The sequence below is a fragment of the Panthera tigris genome, chromosome X (genome assembly GCF_018350195.1).
Source record: "Panthera tigris isolate Pti1 chromosome X, P.tigris_Pti1_mat1.1, whole genome shotgun sequence".
Classification (NCBI taxonomy): domain Eukaryota; kingdom Metazoa; phylum Chordata; class Mammalia; order Carnivora; family Felidae; genus Panthera; species Panthera tigris.
This window is the reverse complement of record NC_056677.1, coordinates 15,472,692-15,493,241: the sequence shown is the minus strand read 5'-3', so window position 1 is coordinate 15,493,241 and position 20,550 is coordinate 15,472,692. Positions and strand designations below refer to the sequence as shown.

Here is a 20,550-nt window from a genome sequence, read left to right as displayed (position 1 = left end):
TCAGAATCAGAAGCGTTTTAAATAAGCATCTTCTCATCTCAATTTTGAGTGAAAAGTACCTCTGTATTTAGCTTGAAATTGAATATTTACCTCCAGCCGGCGCTTTGAAAGAGTTTTTGCTCTGCTTGAAAAGCTTCAAATTGTTTTGAGGGGAAAAAAAAGGGACTCCTAATGTCCGTCAGGCTGGAGGGATGGCAACAAGATCCTAAAATTGACGAATCCGCCCTCCTCAGGGCGCTGCCCGGGGGAGGCGGCAGGGGGCGCCCTGCCAGCTCCTGCCCCGCCGCTCTTCCCAGAACTACCCCCCACCCCCCCACCCCCCCACCCCGCGCCCTCCGCTCGTCCTGACGTCCCAGGCCCCCGCCTCCTTCTCCCCAGCTTTCAAAGGGCGCTTGGGGGCTGCGGGGCTGGAGCTTCCGTCTGCAGCCCGGGGGCCTTGCATTCACCTGCGGGCCGCCGGGCCACGGGTGCGCGCGGGCTCTTCCGGGTCCCGCCCCGCGCCCCCGGGAACAGGTGCCGGGACTGCTTGCGGCCTTTAGCCGCACGCGCGGAGGTGGGATCAAGGCGCGCAGGGCGGCCACATGGAGAGCGGCGGCGGGACTCTCCCCGCTGGGGCGCTTGGGGTGGCGACCGAGTCGCCACGGTGCCCGCTGCCGCCGGGAGCCGAGGCCACGGCGGAGCCCGACGGGGCGGCCGAGGGCGCTGGGAGCGGCAGCGGGGGCGAGGACGGGGACGCGCCGCGGCGGGCTCTGCGGGCAGTATACGTGCGCAGCGAGAGCCCCCAGGGCGGCGCGGCTGGCGGCCACGAGGCGGGGGCGCGGCTGTGCTTGCTGCGGGCCTGCGAGGCCGAGGGCGCCCACTTCACCTCCGTACCCTTCGGGGAGCTTGACTTCGGGGAGACAGCTGTGCTCGACGCCTTCTACGACGCCGGTGAGGCAGATGCCCCCTTCGCCCTTACCCCACGCCGCCTGCTTTTCTTACCCTGGCACACGCCATGGCCCTGGCCACCCCCACCAGCCCCGCTTCTCCTAACTTAACCACCAGCCTGCCCTGCCTTTCGGGAGGGGAGAGTAGGTAGCATTGTATCTTTTTACAGATAGGAAAACAGAAGCGACTGGCATTTAGCTTCGTTATTTTACAGTCTCCTTAAACATCCCTTAACCCAACAAACAGCCCATAAACTGGATGATGCGAAGCCCTCCTCCCAACCAGTTATCCAGTTTTTATTTCCTCCCTCTGGCCCTGTCCTTATAGCAGTGAGTGGGCCCCAACCCCACCTACACATTAGAATCACCTGGGTAACTTTTACACCCCACCCCCACCCCGCCCCATGCCCAGATTGTATCCCAGACGAATACCAGAATCTGAGGCCTCAGTAGTTGTTAATGCTTTCTCAGATGATTCCATTTTGCAGCCCAGAAGGGGAATTGGTGTGTTACAATTGAGTGTGTGTATATATGTGTAGGGACAGGTGCTCTTAGAAGTGCCCCAGTGTTCTTTTTAGTACTCTAATTCCTGCCCCCCAAACACACTTTGACGGTGGGGCTGTGCTCTCCCACGTGTGTGACAGATCTATTTTATCCCATGGTGCACAAGCATTTGGGGGCTCAGGGTCTCCTCCGTTGCTGGGATGGGGCCCTAGATCTCTGAGCTCACTGTAATAAGCACTGGCGTGACATTAATAAGCCTTGGGTATCGTGCAGTAATTACCTGGGAGTCCTTGTGCCTTGGCTTCTTCACTGATCAAAAGGTGGTAACGGTGCCTACCCTAAACCTAAAAGCATGTCGGAAGGTACAGGGAGGATTTAAGACGCTGGCCACACCACGCTGAAGCAATCAGCCAGATGTAGTGCCATCCATTCTCTGCCAGAGGCAACAGGGATCCGTTTTCTGCAGAGCAAATCCTCCCCGTCTGGAACAGGGGGCGGGGTGTCAAGCTTGTTCAAATAAAGTGGCCCCTGAGCCCATTGAAGACACTCTCTTGACGTTTCTGACCTCTCAGAGTGTACTCTTCAGCACAACGTCTTTTTAGAAAAGTGCTCAGGAGCCCACTTCACCCAGAACCACTCAGTTTTCTTGCCTTCTGTTCATTCTCCTCCGAAACTGGAGTTTGAACAGACTCTTCTCTGAAAGGGTAAATGTTCCTTTAGCCACTCAGCACAGCTGTAGCCTCCTGCGTGCTGGTGCCAGCTCTGAAGATCAGTGTGCAGCGGCTTTATTCGGGGGGGGTGGTGTGTGTGTGTGTCTGTGTCTGTGACAAGCCTTCATCTACCAACAGGACCCCTTCTGGGTGGGTGTGAAAGTGAAGTCAGTCAGAAACTCTTTGGCTTTCGATTCCAGATCTACACAACAGGCACATTGCCTTCTCTTGCTCCGGGTCCTGATTCCCTAGAATTTTCTGCATCATGCGCTTCCTTTGGTTGACCTTGGCTTCATCTTTTTAAAAAAAATTTTTTTAGTGTTTATTTTTGAGAGAGAGAAAGAGAGACAGTGCATGAGCAGGGGAGGGGCAGAGAGAGGGAGACACAGAATCCAAAGCAGGCTCCAGGCTCCGAGCTGTCAGCCCAGCGCCTGACGTGGGGCTCAAACTCACGAACCGTGAGATCATGACCCGAGCCGAAGTCAGATGCTCAACCGAGCGAGCCACCCAGGCGCTCCTTGTCTTTTTTTAAAAGTTTATTTATTTTGAGAGAGACAAAGACGGCATGAGTAGGGGAGGGGCGGAGGGAGGAAGGGAGAGGGAGAGAAACCCAGGCATGCTCCAAGATGTCAGTACAGACTCCGACGCAGGGCTCGATCCTACAAACTGAGATCATGACCTGAGCTGAAAACAAGAGCTGGATGGACACTCAACCGGCTGAGCCACCTGGATGCCCCAACCTTGGCTTGGTCTTGACTAAGTCGTTTCTCAGCACATCATTACAACTTATAAATATAACTTACGTATTTGTGTATAAATATAAGTATATATGAATATAACATTGATATATAACAAATATATGTGAATATAACATATTTATATAAGTTATATAAATATATGTAAATAGAACATGTAAGCTATATAAATATAACTTACATGTAAATATATATATAAATATAGCAATAAATTCTTTTTACAGGTTTGACAAAGGATGTATGCCACTCCACTAAGTGGGTTTATGGATTAAACGGACAGCCCCCTCACTCACCTCTCCTGGCTTCCTCATCTCTACCACTCAGACTTTTGATATCTCCACCAAAAATCATACACATCTTTCACTTTGGTTTCTTTGTAGAAGTTCTGTAAGCACGCTGTCCAACAGGTAGCCTCTAGCCACAGGTGGCAGTTTACATTTAAATGAGTTTAAATGCAGTAAAAGTCAGTTCCTTGTGGATACCAGGTGTATTTCAAGTGCTCAACAGGCACTGTGAAGAGAGCATTTTCCTCATCGCAGGAGGTCCCATATGGACAGTGCTGTTCTAGAAAAATGTTTGTGGGGAGGGGACCAATGGAGCTGTCCCAGATGTTTTTTAGGGAGGCTGGTAGGTGTGAAGTGTGAACACTTCCGGCCTCTTGCTCCCATAGCAAGGCGAAACCGGGTTGGGTTGGGTTTTCCTACTCCTGGTGCAGTTTTATGTGGTCCTGTGTGGGACTGGATCAGAGGTTCCAGATCACCAGTGCCTGGGTGATTTGGTGGGATATGAGAGAGCCCCAGGCAGGCCTTCATCCCAGGCAAGGACAGGTGATGCTGTGGGGAAAAACACCGCCATGGCCATGAGTACTGTAAAAAACAAATCATAAGATCTCCGTAACATAAAATTTGCCATTTAATCATTTTTAAGTGTGCATTTCATTGGCATTAGGTACGTTCATGCTCTTGTGCGGCCATCTACAGAGAACTTTTTTACCAGCTCGTACAATAACTCTGCTCCCCTTAAATAGTAACTTGTCCTCCCCGTGCCCCCTAGCTCCTGGTAACCACTGTTCTACTTTCTGTCTCTGTGAATTGGCCTGTTCTAGAGATTTCATAGAACTGGAATCATACAGTATTTGTCTTTTTGTGTCTGGCTTATTTCACTTAGCATAACATCTTCAAGGTTCCTCCGTGCTGTAGCACATACCAGAGCGTCTTTTAAGGCTACCGAATACTCCAGCGATTGCATACACCACGTTATGTGAATCCCTCATCTGCAGATGGGCTTTGGGTTGTTTCCACCTTTAGGGTATTCTAGATATTTCTGTGATGACCGTGGGTGTCTGAATACTTGTTCGTTTCTTCTTTCACTTTCTGTGGTATATGGTAATTTCATGGTTAAATTTTTGTTTTTTTGAAAAACATCCTGTTCACTTTGAGCGGAGGTGGTGGTCATCCCTATGTGCCTTTGGTCCATAGAAGGACTAATTTGTTTTATTTTTTTGAGCATCTGTCGTCCATCTTCAAAGTTGGGAGTCTTGAATTTAGTAGAACTATTGAATTCTTTGAGGGCCGATCACTCAGTTACTTCTAGTATTGGGAGAACAAAACAGGTGTTCTCTTTTTTCTCTAAAAGAAACCCCTTCTGGATATGCCTTGACTCCTTTTGTCTAAGTGCCCATTTATCTACTTGAACAGAATTCATAGTTATGGCTTGAGGTCCTTCTCTTGTGTGTGGAGTGTATTTACACGCAGCAGCCTTTTCTCCTTCTCAGGCTCGTGCTGTGTCTCCCTCTTGGAGGTTCTCCGTGCTTGTGAACATATTAGAAACCAAGAGTTCCTTCAAGAAGGAAATCTGTGTAACTCTGTCTCCTGCTTTCCCGCACATTTTGACCTGGAAATTCTATTCTCCTGGACTCTGTAGTTGAATCCGCTTACTGCGGTATCTGATCTTAACCTGAGATCTGGTTCAGTAGAATACATCGATCTCCTAGGAGTGCACCGTATTTTTGATGGAGGTTTACTCTCCAGGTAAACCAGGTGGTTAATGACCAATCTAAGTTAGAGCCTCCATGGTGAGTTAGCTAGTAACTGCTCTAATGACAGCAGCCCCTTTGATCGAGCCTGCCCCGGGGCACAAGTTCTCTTCCCACTGCTGTTGGGTTTGGCTCTGCCTAACTTGGCTCCTCTCTGAACCTCATTTAGTTGGTACTTTTCTGCCCCACAGGCCCAGCTTCTGAGGATTTTGTCTTCAGTTACTTTCATGGTGATTTTACACGTTGTGAGCTATTGCCACCTACGGCAAGAAGTCTTTGCGCTTCCTGAACATCGATTCAGAAGACCAAGGCCAGGACAGACGAGCTGTTTGACTTTGCTCTATCCGGATGACACCCCTTTTCTGGCTGGCTCATACAGAGTCATTCGGAGGATACCAAGCGTGGCAGAGATTGTTGGGTGACCAGGGATTCACGCTCCTAGTTGTTGCTGGGAAGTGGGGGCTACATTTTCCAGCCCTTTGAGTCTTGGGATGTGTAACTAGTTCTGGCCGATGAAATGGAATTACAAGTGGCATCTGTCACTTCTGGGCCCAGGTGTTAGCATAGCGAGTATTCCTTCCCATACCTTGTGTCCCCTTCCTGTGGTCCCCACGGGAACCTTAGAGGCTCAGGGTAGACGATGGCAGCGGTGCACAATGGAAGGCCCCCAGATCCCTGAACCACTCTTGGAAGGATCCCTGTTGGAGCTGGAATGTTTACTTAGGAGTTCGCATAAGCAAGAGAGAAGCTTTTATTTGGTCAGGCTACTAAGATTTGGTGTGGGGGGTGTTTGTTACCGTGGTAAGAGTGCAACTTGGGTTATGAAAACCTAGCGCAGCTGCTAGGAAGTTGTCTCCAAGGTATGCCTTTCCAAGAGGAAGTCCGACTGCGTATCACCTCAAGTAATGGATCGTCCCCGTTCGTGACCGTGGGGCCCCACGCTGTGCTGCCATGAGTGAAGAAAATAGAATTGAGATGCTTGGACCATCAGGTTAATACCAGTGGTGGGAGGACACGTTCTGGCTTTTTTCCTTGGTTTCACTGGTTTTGGAGGCCAGGTTATTTTTGCCTTTTGTATTAACTGATAATGCAGTGATTCTGTTATTTTCGAAGCTGACAGTGATATTGTGCTTCTGCCGAGATAGGATATGTAACGGTTTAACGTAAAGCCAGCTGTAGTCCCTTTTGCTGCCCTTTGTGTGGGTTGTGTCTAGCCTCTCCATCTGTGATGTTACTTGTGGATTCTTTATCAGCTTGGTGATAAAGACCAGGCCCTGCCAGCTTCTGTATACTCTTCCACAGTTCCGGACCTCCCTTGCGGTCAGCTGGGCCCTTGTGGTTAGTACTGGCCTGTGAAATGTGAACAACGCCAACACGTATCACTTCGAAAGAGAAGTTAGTGTGCCTCCTCCGTCTGTCTCTGCCTCTGTTATGGCAAACTCAAAGGTCATGTGTTCAAGATGGCTGTTAAGCCACTGAACTGGGGACTTGTCTCGTGGCACCCTGGCCTAGGTTACCCCGACTAATCCAGTTTGCCACGCATTGTGCTAGAAACGCCTGAATGCATCCCTCGGCTTTCGTGGACTTAGTCCACAGGTGTTTTGGCTTCTACTCAAGAGAGAGCCTTGAGGATGCCTTAGGCCTTCTTGTAATCAGGTGCATACTCTCCTCATCACTGTGGAAAATGCAAAAGGTTCTACGGAAGACAGGCGTGGGTTTAATGGTTGTAGAATGTGTACTTTGCGTGGCATCTCTACCTGGTCAGGCGACTGGCCAAATCGATTTCCAGTAGAATATAAGGGCAGTAGTTCCTTAAACTGTTGCCTTCTCTTAAGTAAACACTGATCAGTGAAATCGTCAACTGGGAGTCAGTCTTGGCCCCACCTTCTCGGTCATGGACGAATCCGGCCTATTGCTTCCAAAATAGTTCTCGGATCTGCTGGATGTCACTCTGTGTGCCTCTGCCACCTTGGTACAGGCATTATCTTCTCTCAGCCAGGGTGCTGTTAACACCTTTGTCCCTGGTCTCTTAAGGTTGGGCCGGTCTTGGTGTGTTCCACCCCATGTCATCTGCTTGGACACCACTGTCCCCTGGCACCCTCCACCACCCTGCAGTCTTGCTTGGTCTCTTACGTCCTCAGCCTTCACATCTCCTTTCTTCAAGGAAGCCTTGACAGATTCCTCACCCTTACCCTCTCTCTGTCAGCTTTGAGCACACCGAGGTCTTCATTCCTAGTGAGTGACACAGTTGTGATTAAACGATTACTGATTTAATGATTGATCTTCTGTGAGACCTTGAACTCGTCACCCATAGGCAGCCAGATGCGGTTTTCTTTGCTACTCTTGGAGTGCTTCCTAGGAATATCTCTCTGGTTCTTTTTTAGAATAACTCTCAGTGGACACCGATGACACTTGGTTTCTCCTGTTGAGATGAAGCACAACTTATTTGGTACCCTCAAAAAGAAATCAGAATGTGGCTTCCTGTAAAAGCCATGTTGAATATGGTGGCCAGGCATAGATACAGTGCAGTTGTCACTTTTATTAGGAAATAAGATCCATCCTAATGACGCACCTCTGGATCTGAACCTTTCTCCTGAGTGGTACGGATCAAATAGAAGAGACCAGAACCACTCACTCTGGAGACACCGGAATGGAAAGAGTGGTTTGAATTGTGTTCTGGGGATACTGGTTCTTTTTATTTGTCCACATTTTCTACAGTGTATATTTTTTGTAATATAAATAATTTTATATTAAACAAGTGCAGTGGGAGATTCACGATGGGGTTATCAGAAGCCTCTTTTCTCCCTGCTGGAGACAGTGACGTGGCTTGCCCAGGCCACAGTGGCTTTACTCCCAAGGACAAGGCTGCGTGAGTGCCTGGCTGGACCTCGGCTGTCTTCGGCTGGACCTGGCTTCTGGCTTGCCCTCGAGGGCCATTCGCGGAGCCTCTTTCCTTTCTGGCTGCTCTTACTGCTACTGACTCGGCATTGAACCTGCAACTTTCCTCCATGCTTAGTCACGTGGGCCGAGTGAAAGAAGGTTGCACCTGCAGCATTTCCTTGCAGCTGTGCTGATTGAGCCTTGAGTGTGTTTGGGGTAGATAAATACTCCTGGGCTGGCCTGCTACACTGCTGGCTCTCTGTTACTGGGGCAGAAGGTGTTTGGGGTTCCCAGCAGCCAGCTTACAAATAGATTTTTGGAATGCAAGCCATAAACTATTGTTCCAAGACTCTGTGTATCAGGCTTTGAGATAGGAGCTGTTTAAATCCTGTTCAAATAACCTCTGTGGAGGAGGGGTGAACTCCTGAAGAGCCTGCTAGAAAACGTCTGGTTTCCATCCCCCCCAAACACCGCCCCCCTCCATACCTTCCCAGCTTTCGGGCTGTTGGGTGTGACAGGGCTTGGCCAAAATGCCTGGTGGTCGTTGGGGCTTGATTGGTGGTAGGAGGTGCAGCGCAGGAAGGAGTTGAGCTGTGGACCTCAGCAGGAAGCAGAGTTCACTGGAGAATCTGGGTCTGTGGGAAGCAGCCCGGGCGCCAGGCAGAATTGGACAGGGGTGGCAGTAGGAGAGAGCAGGCGCATTAGATGTAGATGAATTTTTTCTTAAATTTTTATTATGGAAAATTTCAAGCATGTACGTTACCAGCTTCAACGATGATGAACTTTCTGCTGTCTTTATTTGTTCTTTATGTACCCCCTGCTCCACACTTGATTATTACACTCAGACTTTTTTTTAAAAATGTTTATTTTTGAGAGAGCGGGAGGGAGAGCACACGAGCATGAGCAGGGGAGGGGCAGAGAGAGAGAGGGGGACAGAGGCAGACCCTGTGCTGACAGCAGAGAGCCTGCCTCAGGGCATGAACTCACAAACGGTGACATCATGACCTGAGCTGAAGTCAGACGCTTCACCAACTGAGCGACCCAGGTGCCCCCTACTCTTAAACTTTTTTTCTTTTTTAAAGTTTATTTTTGAGAGAGAGAGACAGAATGTGAGTGGGGGAGGGGCAGAGAGAGAGAGGGAGACACACACAACGTGAAGCAGGCTCCAGGCTCCAAGCCACCAGCATAGAGCCCACCGTGGGGCTCAAACTCACCAACAGTGAGATCATGACCTGAGCCGAAGTCGGACACTTAACTAACTGAGCCACCCAGGCACCCCCCTCTTGTACATTTTTAACGTGAAATGTATATGCATCAAAGTACACAAATCTCCACTGACTAAATCCCTGTAAATAGATCCTATCACGATAGAATTTCCATCTGTCCAGGAAGTTCCCTCATGTCCCTTCCTGCTCATTCCCCTCTCTCTTCCCGTTCCTGGCACCGAGGAGTGACGGAGGTGCTGTCACTACCAAGCAGATTTGACTTCTCTGGAGTTTTGTATAAATGGGCTCATGCAGTACTCCTCATTGTCTGGCTTCCTTGGCTCAGCATGATGTTTTTGAGATTGACGTTTACTGTTGCGTGTACCCATCGTTTGCTCCGTATTCGTGCTGAGTACTGTTGAATTGTGTGGATATACCACAGTTGGTGTAGTTATTCTCCTGTTGAAGGACATGTGGGTTGTTCCCAGTTTGGGGCTATTACAAATAAAACTGCTATGAACATTTGTGTGTAGGTCTTTTTTGTGAGCAAATGTTTTCATTCCTCTTGGGTATATACCCCACAGCAGAATGGCTGTATGTGAACCTGTATAAGGACCTTCCATACCTTTCTCCCAACTGACTGTACTATTTATGTTCCTGGCAACGATGCACAAGAGTTGTAGTAGTTTAACGTCCTCGCCGACACTTTGTATTATTGAGCTCTTCAACTTTGGCCTTGCTAGTGGGGGTATAGTGGTTTCTCATTATGGTTTTAATTCACCTTTCTTTGATGACTGATGACGTTGAGCACCTTTTTATGTGCTTTTTGGGCAGGCAGATAGCTTCCTTTGTGGGGTGTCTGTTGAGACCATTTATCCATTTAATTGGGCTGTCCTCTTACTATTGAATTAGAAGACTTCCTTATATATTCTGGATTCAAGGGCTTTGTCAGAAGTATATTTTGTGAACATTTGCTCCCAGACTATGGTTTGCTTATTCATCTACTTGGGACTTTGGATGAGCAGAGAATTTTAATTCTGATGAAGTCTCATTGAGGCTATTTTTCTGTTTAGGTTGCCTTCTGTGTCCTCTCTGAGAAATCTTTGTCTCCTTCCGGGTTGCGGTTGTACACATACACTTTGATGTGTTCTTCTGAATGCTTGGCAGTTTTAGCTTTTACACTGACGTCTATAACTGATCTCAAATGAAGTGACTTGTGATAGACCATGCCTGACACCTTGTCTCAAGCACCTGAGAGAAGGGTCTTGCCCCAGATGAATTTTCCAGGCGCTTTGAGTCTAGTTGCCAGAACCACGGCTGCCTCCCTTTCACCTTACCATCCAGGAGAGCGTAGGAAGTGCAGGTGATCCTTCAGGTACATTGCCTTTCTGCTTTTTGGAATAAACACCACCAATACAGATCTGTGACGAGACTGTACCAACACGTGTTCCATCATTGTGTCCCGCTAACCTTGTTAATACAAATGGCAGAGGGGAAAAAACCTTGGCTTTGCAGATCAGGTTTCTTTTTTTTTTTTTTTTAATTTTTTTTTTTTTTAACGTTTATTTATTTTTGAGACAGAGAGAGACAGAGCATGAACGGGGGAGGGTCAGAGAGAGAGGGAGACACAGAATCTGAAACAGGCTCCAGGCTCTGAGCTGTCAGCACAGAGCCGGACATGGGGCTCGAACTCACGGACCGTGAGATCGTGACCCGAGCTGAAGTCGGACGCTTAACCGACTGAGCCACCCAGGCGCCCCGATCAGGTTTCTATTTTTGCCGTGTCATTTATTGGCTGTGTGACCCTGGATAACCTACTTAACATCTCTGAGCCTCATTAAAAAGAAAATCTCTACTAGGTAGAGATTCAGCCACAGTGCCCTGAACTCAGTCTCGTAAGTGCTCAACAAATGTCAGTCCCCTGTGCCTCCCTTTCCTCCTACCAACAAATAGACCGGAACCTCGCTATGGAAGGAAATATGCTTTGTGGAATAGTAAAGACTCAGGGATCAAACCCTTTGGACAATCATTATGTAGTAAGGTCACATTATACTCCTGCAATTGGGTAAAACACATTTTTTCCCAAAGTTTTAACGCTGGAGATTTAATCCTAACTCCATTCCTGGTCCTGTGTTCGAGAATGGAAGTGAGAAAAAGGCACAAAACCCTGCTTTGATGTTTTTTCTTTTTTCTTTTTATTGAGGTAAAGAATATTTATATAGAAAAGGGCACATTCTTAAGTGTACTGCTCTGTGAGCTTTCATAAGCTATACGTGCTGTGTAATTCTGCCCTGGGATCAAAAAAGTGAACGCCAGTAGCACCCCAGAGTGAGCTTGCTTCTGTTTTCCAGCCTGGCCAAGTCTCAGCATACATTAGTTTTCCTGTTTCTGTACTTTCTTTTCTTTTTAAAGTTTTAATTTTCATTTCAGTCTAGTTAACATACAGTGCAATATTAGTTTCAGGTGCACGGTATAGTGATTAAACACTTCCGTATAACGCGGTGCTCACAACAGTGCCCTCCTCAGTCCCCATCACCTATTTACCCTGCCCCCCCCCCCCCCCCCCCCGGTAACCACCAGCGTGTTCTCTGTAGCCAAGAGTGTTTCTTGCTTTGCTTCTCTCTCTTTTTATAAATGGAATAATACAATTTCCTTTTAGTGTCTGGCTCCTTTCATTCACCATTATGTTTGTGGGATTCCTCTCTCATTAATACAGCAATAATTTGTTCATTTTCATTTCTACGTACTGTTGCCTTGTAAGGATATACCACAGTTTATGTTTTCTATTGTTGAACATTTGGGTAGTTTCCGGTTTGTTCCAATTGCTGCTAAGAATATTCCACTTAAAAAAAAAACCCCAGCTCTATTGAAAAGTAATTCATCCACTGCAAATGTACAGTTCAGTGGTGGTTGGTGTGTGTATGGAATCATGCAGCCATCGCCGCAGTCTTGATCTCAGGCCACTTTGTCCCCCCGAAAAGAACCCTGTACCCATTAGTAATCATTACCCACTCCAGCCACCTAGCCACGCCCCCAGGCGGCCATTACTTTCTACCTCTCTAGATTTGCTTATTCATATAGATGTCATTGTGTAAAATGTGGTCTTCTGCGGCTGGCTTCTTTTCACTTACCATGTGTCCATGATTCATCCTTGTTGTGGCTTGTATCTGGACTTTATTCCTTTGTTGTTGCTGAATGAAATTCTGTATGGATAGACCATGTTGTTTTTACCTGATGGATATTGGGCTTGTTTTCTAATTTTGGCTATTGTGAATAACACTATAACTTTTTGTGTGGAGATTTGTTTGCATTTCTCTTGAGTATGTACCCAGGAGTGGGATTTCTGGGTCATAAGGTAACTCTATATTTAACCTTCTTTAAAAAATATATATATATTGATTGTGAGAGGCCCCTGGGTGACTGAGCATCTAACTTCGGCTCAGGTCATGATTCTCGGTTTGTGGGTTCGAGCCCTGCATCAGGTTCACTGCTGTCAGCGTGGAGCCCGCTTGGGATCGTCTGTCCCCTCCCCCCCCCGACCCCTCCCTCGCTTGCATGCGCTCTCTCTCTCAAAAATAAATAAACATTAAAAAAAATTTTTTTTTGTGCTAAAAAGCCACATAATATAAAATTTGCCATCTTAGCTATTTCCAAGCGTACAGTTCAGTAGTGTTCAGTACATTCACCTTGTGCAACCAATCTCCAGAAGTTTCCCATCTTGTAAAATGGAAATTGCACCCATTAAATGACTCTGAGTTTCCCCCTCCCCTCCATTCCTGGCAGCCACCACCCAGCTTTCTGTTTGTATGACTTGACTACCGTGGACACCTCTTGTAAATGGAATCCTGCAGTATTTGTTTTTTGTGATTGACTTATTTCATTTAACATAATGCCTGCAGGGTTCATCCATATTGGAGCATGTGTCAGGATTTCCTTCCTTTTTCAGGTTGAATAATATTCCATTGTAGGGATACGCCTTATTTTGTTGTATCCATTTTATCCATCAGTGGGCTCTTGGGTTATATCCACCTTATATTTAACCTTTTCAGGAACCGCTTTTCAAAAAACAACTGTTTTCCAAAGCCGCTATACATTTTACATTCCCACCAGCAGTGTGCGAGTGTTCCAGTCACACCGAATCCTCATTAGCACTGGTTATGGTCTGTTTATTACAGCTGTCCTAGTGGGCTTTAAGTGGTAACTCATTGTGGCTTTTTATTTGTATTTCCCTGATCATGAAGGATGTTGACTGTCTTTTCTTGTGTTTGTTGGCCATTTGTATACCTTCTTTGGAGATATGTCTATTCAAATCGTTTGCCCACTTATTTTTAGTTATTTGTCCTCTTACTATTGAGTTGTAAGAATTCTATACATGTTCTGGAGACAAATCCCTTGTTAAGTATGTGATTTGCAAATTTTTTGTCTGATTCTGTGATTTATCTTTTAACTTTCTCGGTGCTGTTCTCTAATGCACATTTTTTTTTTAAATTTTGATGAAGTCCAGTTTATTTTTTTCTTTTATCCCATCTGCACTGTTTCCCCTGTTTTTTTTTTTTTTTAGTTTTTTATTTATCCGTATAGTGTTTATATCAGTTGTCAGCATGCTGCCACCTGCAAGCTGGCTGCCTTCATATTGTAAATAAAGCTTTATTGGAACACATCCATTCATCTATGCAGTGGTAGAGACTGTGAGGCTACAAAGCCAAAAATATTTACTTTCTGGTCCTTTACAGGAAAAAGTTTGACAACTTCTGCTATGTAAATATAAGCACATATGAATGTACATTCTTATTCTCCCTTTCTTAGTCAAAAGGTACCAGACCAAATACACTGTTATGCACCTTGTATTTTTCCATTAACAGTCGAGCCTGAACAACTTTCCAAATCAGAATATGGGAACCTACCTTCTTCTTTTTTATAGCTGGAGAGTACATGATTGGGTAAATGGATCTTGTGTATTTTACCAGTTCCTCTTTAAAGGATACTTGGATATATGGTTTTTTTTGTTGTTGTTGTTGCTACTAAGCTGCAATGGGTAATTTTGTATATGTGCTATATAATATAAGTATATTTGTGGTTAGGTACCCAAAAGCGGCATTTGTGTATTAAAGAATAAATGCACCTGCAAAAATAGTCTGCTAGTCTTTTGACTCTTGGTAATTTGTTAGTTGAGAGATAGTATCTCAGTTCTAGCTTGTGATTCCCTTATTCTGAGTGTAGTTGAGCACATCACCCTTGTTTCTGAGAGCTATTTATTCATGATCCTTCCTGGTGCTTTTTACCTATTGGTTTACGGGCCTTTGGGAGAGTGTCTTAATTTCTAGAACCTTCTATGTTTGGGCACAAACTCTTTGTTTTCTGTCTGTTGTTCATATTGGATCATTTATACTGCACTATTGTTAATTTCACTGACCCCCCCCCCCCCCCCATCCCCTTCCGCCCGTCATGTCCATTCTTCTTGTGGGCCCGTCTGGTAAGTTTTCTATTTTGGTTATTATACTTTTCATCCCTAAGATTTCCATATGGTTCTTCTCTTTATGTGGACACTTTCTACTTTTTCCATTCTTTTCAGAAGTGTCTGCCCTTAACTTCTTGGAGAACTTTTATAATAATTGCTTTAAAGTCATTGTAAGGTAATTCTGATATCTGTCATCTTGTCATTGGAGTGCATTGATTGTCTGTTCCTATGTGAGTTTGAAACTTTTCTGCTTCTTTGAATGCCAAGTGATTTTGGATTGTACCCTGAACCTTTTGAAATCCTATCATGAGATTCTAGGCCTTGCATATATCTTGTAAAGTCTGTTGGTATTGTTGCTCTAACAGGTGGTCAGCCTGGTGGTTTTAGGCTGTCAAGTTCAGTTTCAGTTGTGGTTCCATTTCTGATTTCAAAGCCTTTTCAGTGCTGCATGGCTTTGCACTTTGTGATTTACTGGAACTCCCCTTTTGGTCTTGTGGCCAGAAGACTGGGGCTTTAGTTAACCCACTCAGCCTCACATTTCCACCACTGCCCATGTTTGAGGCCAGGAGTTCAGAGAGAGAAAAAGGCAGGGATTCACTGCTGCCCCCCCCCCCCACCTTGAGACCACAGCTCCTCCAGTTAGAGCAGAAGATTGCCCCATCTCAGAGGTCCAGGCACCTGTAGACCCCATTGCCACCTGCTGTCTGTGCTGGCATCACTGTGGGCTTGCGAGGGTCTGGGGGATGCAAGGGAACAGAGAAAAAAGTGGAGAACTGCCTTCCCTCTCTCTGAGCATTAGAAGTCCCCTTTCCTGCTTTCTGAGCCACAACTACAGGGCTCTCCTGGCGCTCTCTGCATCCACACCCAGCACCCATTTTGGGGTTTCAGGCTGCCTTTAGTCCCAGCTAGGGAAGACTGGGAGAATATGGGCCACTTGCTTTTGGTTTGGTGGTACTTTGGAATTGGGTCTTCTCCAGTTGGCTTGCTTTTCATATTCCTAAATACCTATTCAATCCATTCTGTCTAGTTTTTATAGATGCATTCAGGGAGAGACAAGCTGGAATGTCTACTCCATCTGACTTGGAACCAGAACTTAAACTTGGACCATTACATTTTGAGATGTTTTGTCATGAAGCCTTAGTAGGCAGAATGTAATATCTCTGCATCTTAATGATCAACTTAATAAGCAAAAATATCCTCAAGGCCAGCTTCGTTGTATCAGACCAGTTTTGTCTGTATGAGAGGCTCTGTATGGTAAGATTGGGAGCAAAAGAAGTGAAACACGAGATGGTGGAAATGGTTGATATCATAAAGGTTCTTGTTGGGTCTCCAGCGTAGCCCTCCAAATATTTTGGTTGTGAGCCGCAAGCAAAGACCGTTTCGATGTTGAGAATGACCCTTGGATTGTCCTTGGGTCTCCCAAGGCTGAAGTTTTAAGACTTGTTGGATGGGTTCCCTAAAAAAATGTGTTGTCTTTCCTGAAAATGAAAATCCTGCATTCACAGTACTTGTCCTTGCTAAGTAATTTTTGTAAAGTCCGTGGCTAGTGAGGCATACTTGGTGCAAACCAGGAACTCTGGACATGGATTCTCAAAGAACCTCCTAGGAAAAAGGATATTGGCATGTGTGTGGGGGGATTAGATGGGATGAGGACAAAGAAAAATGGCCCTATATCCAGCAGTGAGTTCCCATCACCATTGCCAAATGAACTGTGTTCCCCTCCGTAGGCTGTGAGGTGGACACCACTGAGGAAGCTTGGAGCACAGAATGGGTGAAATCTGTGGTCAGGCAGAAGCCCTGGTACCTAGGGTTGATCTTGAAAGAGCAGTTGATTTGGTCAGGAAAAAGGGGGATGTTACCTTGGAAGTGGATGTAAAAGCCATGGGTCCTCCTGTGTTGACTGGCGGTCATTTTAGCGAGACAAGTAGAGAACAAATTAAGGAAGGCAGCGGCCATTTCCTACAGTTTTGTCACTCTGACAGAAAAGCTCAGCGGTACCCTCTTCACAGTGTGTGCCATGTGGTACCTGTGCTTCAGGCTCTACTCATCTCTGAAATTGCACACATCTTGAAGGCGACATAATGACCCAGACCTTTTAGAAGGAGAAGTCATTATCTGCTGGTCAGAAAAAGCTTTTAAGAAATGGTCTCAAAAACTGTTTGCCAGAGAGCGTTCTGTTAAAGCAGATCCTTTTATAAAAGGGCTGAAGGAAGCTGCAGAGAACATTCAGGTGATGAAGATGAAAATATTTAGGTGGCATGTTTAAAAGCTGCCAGGGAACCCAGAGGGGGAGCTGTGACGTGTACCATCTCGGGTGTGGACGCTGGCACACCGTTTCAAGTGCCGAGCGAATGGTAGGGTGCCGTTGTTGTCCTTGGTAGCCGGAGGAACAACGTCAGTATGTGAACGCTCACTGACTTAAATCATGCTGCCTTCTCTCTTACGGATAGTTCATTGCAAGTGGCCTAAGATGATGCCCGGTAGGGGCACCTGGGTGGCTCAGTCGCTTAAGCGTCAGACTTCGGCTCAGGTCATGATCTCACGGTTTGTAGGTTCGAGCCCCGCGTTGGGCTCTGCGCTGGCGGCTCAGAGCCTGGAGCCTGCTTCGGATTCCATGTCTCCCTCTCTCTCTCTCTGCTTGTCTTCTGCTCATTCTCTCTCTCTCTCTCTCTCTCTCTCTCTCTCTCAAAAATAAACATTAAAAAAATGTTTTTAAATGAAGCCCGGTGAGTCCATTCACCTCACACCTTGCTTATATTTGACATGTTTCTTTGAAGAAAACTGGTAGTCAGCACATCTCAATCACACTTACAAAGTTACACACATTTATCTTTTGGTCATTCTTTTTTTATTTTTGTTTTATTCTGATAGTGCACACAAGCAGGGAAGGAGTAGAAAGAGAGGAAAGAGAGAATCCCAAGCAGTCTCCGCTGACAGCACAGAGCCTAATGCGGGGGTCGAACCATGAACTGTGAGATCATGACCTGAGCCGAAATCATGAGTCAGCCACTTAACTGACTGAGCCACACAGGCACCCCTATTTTTTTTTTTTTGGTCATTAAAAAAATAAGATCTTGGAAAGCAAAAGATAGGGGGCCAAATATAGGTTGCTCCTGCACCCTGCCTCGCCCGTTGAAATGGGATACCCATCCCATGCCTCTGTGTTATTTGGTAAGGATTTGTTGACATCCTGACACTGAATTGGTAGGTTGTGTCCTCCTTATGAGACTGGAAAATTGGGTTTAAAATAGAAGTAGAATGTGCCTCCTGTCCAGTAAACATGGGCGCTATTGTTTTTAGGTAGCTTCAGATAACTAATGTTGCCCTAGGTCCAGTCAGATGTTTTTAAATGTCTTTGGCAGTAAAGTTATTCTAAAATCCGGTTCATTTAGATACAACCAATCTTCCTTATCTTCATTATTTCAGATTGCCTGGAATATATGTAAAAACTGGCATGAGCCAGTCCAGTCACAGAATTACCATACGGTAAATCATTTACCATTGTATCATTTTGTAGACAAGTGCTTGGCTTTGGAAGTTGGACACTTTTAAACCACACTAGGAAATTAGAGTTTTACTTCTTATAAAACATTTCACAAAAATAATGTTCAAGACAGTGTTCAAAAGTTTTTAATGAACTAATTAAATATTAGCACGTCGTGAAATCCTTGCACTTGATTCTGAAATTGTATGAAGGGCACTTTGATTTCAAATTCAGACACTCTCCTTGTAAGAGTAGATTTTAAGGAGAGCCCTGGCTGTTTTGCAAGTTCCTGTTATGCTATCTCTTAAGGTTTATTAAACCAAGATGGGAAGGGGGCGTGTGTGTCCCCATCAAGGAGAATGGTTTATCCTCTGCAGACTTTTCCCCTGAAGCTGACCTTTGTCATTAGAAACTGAAAGGTGATGGTTGCTCGGAGAGCAGGCTGCATTTGCAAAGGAAAATCTGAATTTTACCTCTTTTTATCTGTGGTCTGTTTGCCTAAGACTTAGCTTGATCAATCAGCTGTTTTACCCCTGGTGGCTGTGTTTCAGAGTCAGGAAAGTCGTAGACCTCACGTGGACACTTGGGAGCCCTGTTTCGGTCGGGCCCTCGCTGTGTGACCTTGGGGCAATCTTGGTGCTTCATTTCCCCATCTGTGAAGTAAAGCCAGTACCTACCCTGCCAGTCTGCCAGGGTGGTTCTGAAATTCAAACCAAGATGTTTGTGGGACTGTTTCGTAAATGTCAAAGCAGGTGACCATTGTGGTGATTGAAGCTTTTAGGTAACTTATGATCTCTTTAGGGGAAGAAAAAAAAAACCTTGATGCCTCATTTATAATAAAAATTCCATTGTGGTGTTTAAATTTACTATTTATAAATCTGCAAAATTAGTATCTTCGGAGTTGTAAAAATAAGCTGGTTGAATATTGTTGTGGTGTAAATCCTGAACATAAACTCAGTATAGTGGCCTGAGTGACAAATGTCAGGCAAAAATGTCAGCTTTGGGTGTGAGACAGTTTTTCTGTTGAACATGGATTACGTGGAGTCTGGATAGCAGTATCAATCTGCTCTGTGTTAATTAGGCGCCGGCAAGTCTCTGTCCCAACCCTGGGTGGAGCCGCGGAGGGGCTCTCTAGTGGCGGTGGTAAGGCCGGTGGGGCTAGCGTACAGGACCCAACACAGAATGTTGAGAAGGCCGAGGAAGGAAGGAACTCGCGTCACTGGATTAAAACGCGCTCGCCTCAGTGACAAGCTAGTCCATCAAGTTGCAGGTTTCCCCCGAGAATGGTCGACATAACTGGGGGGCTGCTGTCCATCTGTCTTCCGCCCTTTCCCGTCACTCTGCTTTGTCTTCGGATGCTTCCTTTCCTCTGTTAGCTAATTACAGCCATCTCCATGGCTTTGGAATTAGCATCTTCGTTGCCACCTCTTAATAGCATAATTAGGCAACACATTCTTTTTCGTATGAGCAGGTGATCGAGTCTAAGGAACAATCCTGTACGCAGAATGTCTGATTCATTCAGGTGCAGTGTGATTTTTTGACTCCAAGCAAATGTCTCTGGGAGCGGGTACCCTTCTGAGATAAAATAATCAGGCTGGGTCGTGTGTCTTCAGCGTATATGTTTGTCCTTTCTTGAACAACAACCTCCAAAGGGTGAATTTGGATAGGATAGGCTCCCGTGTAAAACCCCTCGTGATTATTTTTTAAAAACTTTGAGGTGAGGCATTGATGCCACAGTGATTTTTTTCCTCTGCATTCTCCTCTTTTAGCAACACATAGTGAAATATTTGGGAATGAAATGCTAGGGTGATGTCTGGGATTTACTTCAGAATAATGTGGAAGGGGGTGGTGTGGGTGGCGGGAGAGATGCGACAGGGCTGGCTGTGAGCTGGTAATTGTTGAGGGAGGTGAAGCGGGTGTGGGGGTTTCGTTATACTATTCTGTCTGCTTTTATATATATTTGTAATTTTCCATGATAAAAAGTGTTACGGAACCAGGCTGGAACGCTGGCGGAAAAACCAGGCGGCACTCGAAGATCTTGGTGGATCGGAGATTGGTTTAACGCCGGCGGGCTCAGAGGAGACTGTTTCTCCAAAGATCTGAGCACCGAGTGCAAGTGGGGAGGGTAATTTATAGTCATCAGCTTCCATTTCTTTGGGGGTTCTCGTGCACACAGCAAACAAAGGAAGAAGAGCCCGGAGGAGGGGTCTCGAAGCCAGAGACCAGAGTCTGCTTTAGCCCCGTCGGCCATCTTTGGCGTCCTTCATGCACTTCTTCAACAAAAGTAAAAACCACAACGCCACCCTGCCTTAGGTTTCTCATTGCCCTAAGGTAGAGTGCAGCCCTCCTCACATGGCCTTCAGCCCCCTTAATCACCTGGCACCTATTAACCCTTCCAGGTTCATCTTCTTAGGAAATTATTTGCAGTAGCCTGAACACTTAATGGCCCATCTTACCTGGCCCTTTGCACTGGTTTTCTTCTCTTGCTGCAACACTCTTTCCATCACCTCATCCTCATCCTTCCATCCAATTTTCCTGACCCTTCTGGACCCTTGGATCCCAGACGACCTCGCTTCTTGCAGGCCTTCCCTGA

At 46.1% G+C, this 20,550-nt stretch overlaps 1 protein-coding gene across 1 annotated transcript in view; it reads left to right on the top strand.

Annotated features, from left to right (window-relative positions):
• Positions 1-368: 368 nt before the first annotated feature.
• Positions 369-20,550, top strand: part of MAP3K15 (mitogen-activated protein kinase kinase kinase 15) — a 123,095-nt gene continuing 102,913 nt past the window's right edge. The window contains exon 1 of the mRNA XM_042975280.1: positions 369-930. Coding sequence (XP_042831214.1) covers positions 582-930 — 349 coding nt within the window. The 5' untranslated portion in view covers positions 369-581. The remainder of the gene's footprint in view (positions 931-20,550) is intronic.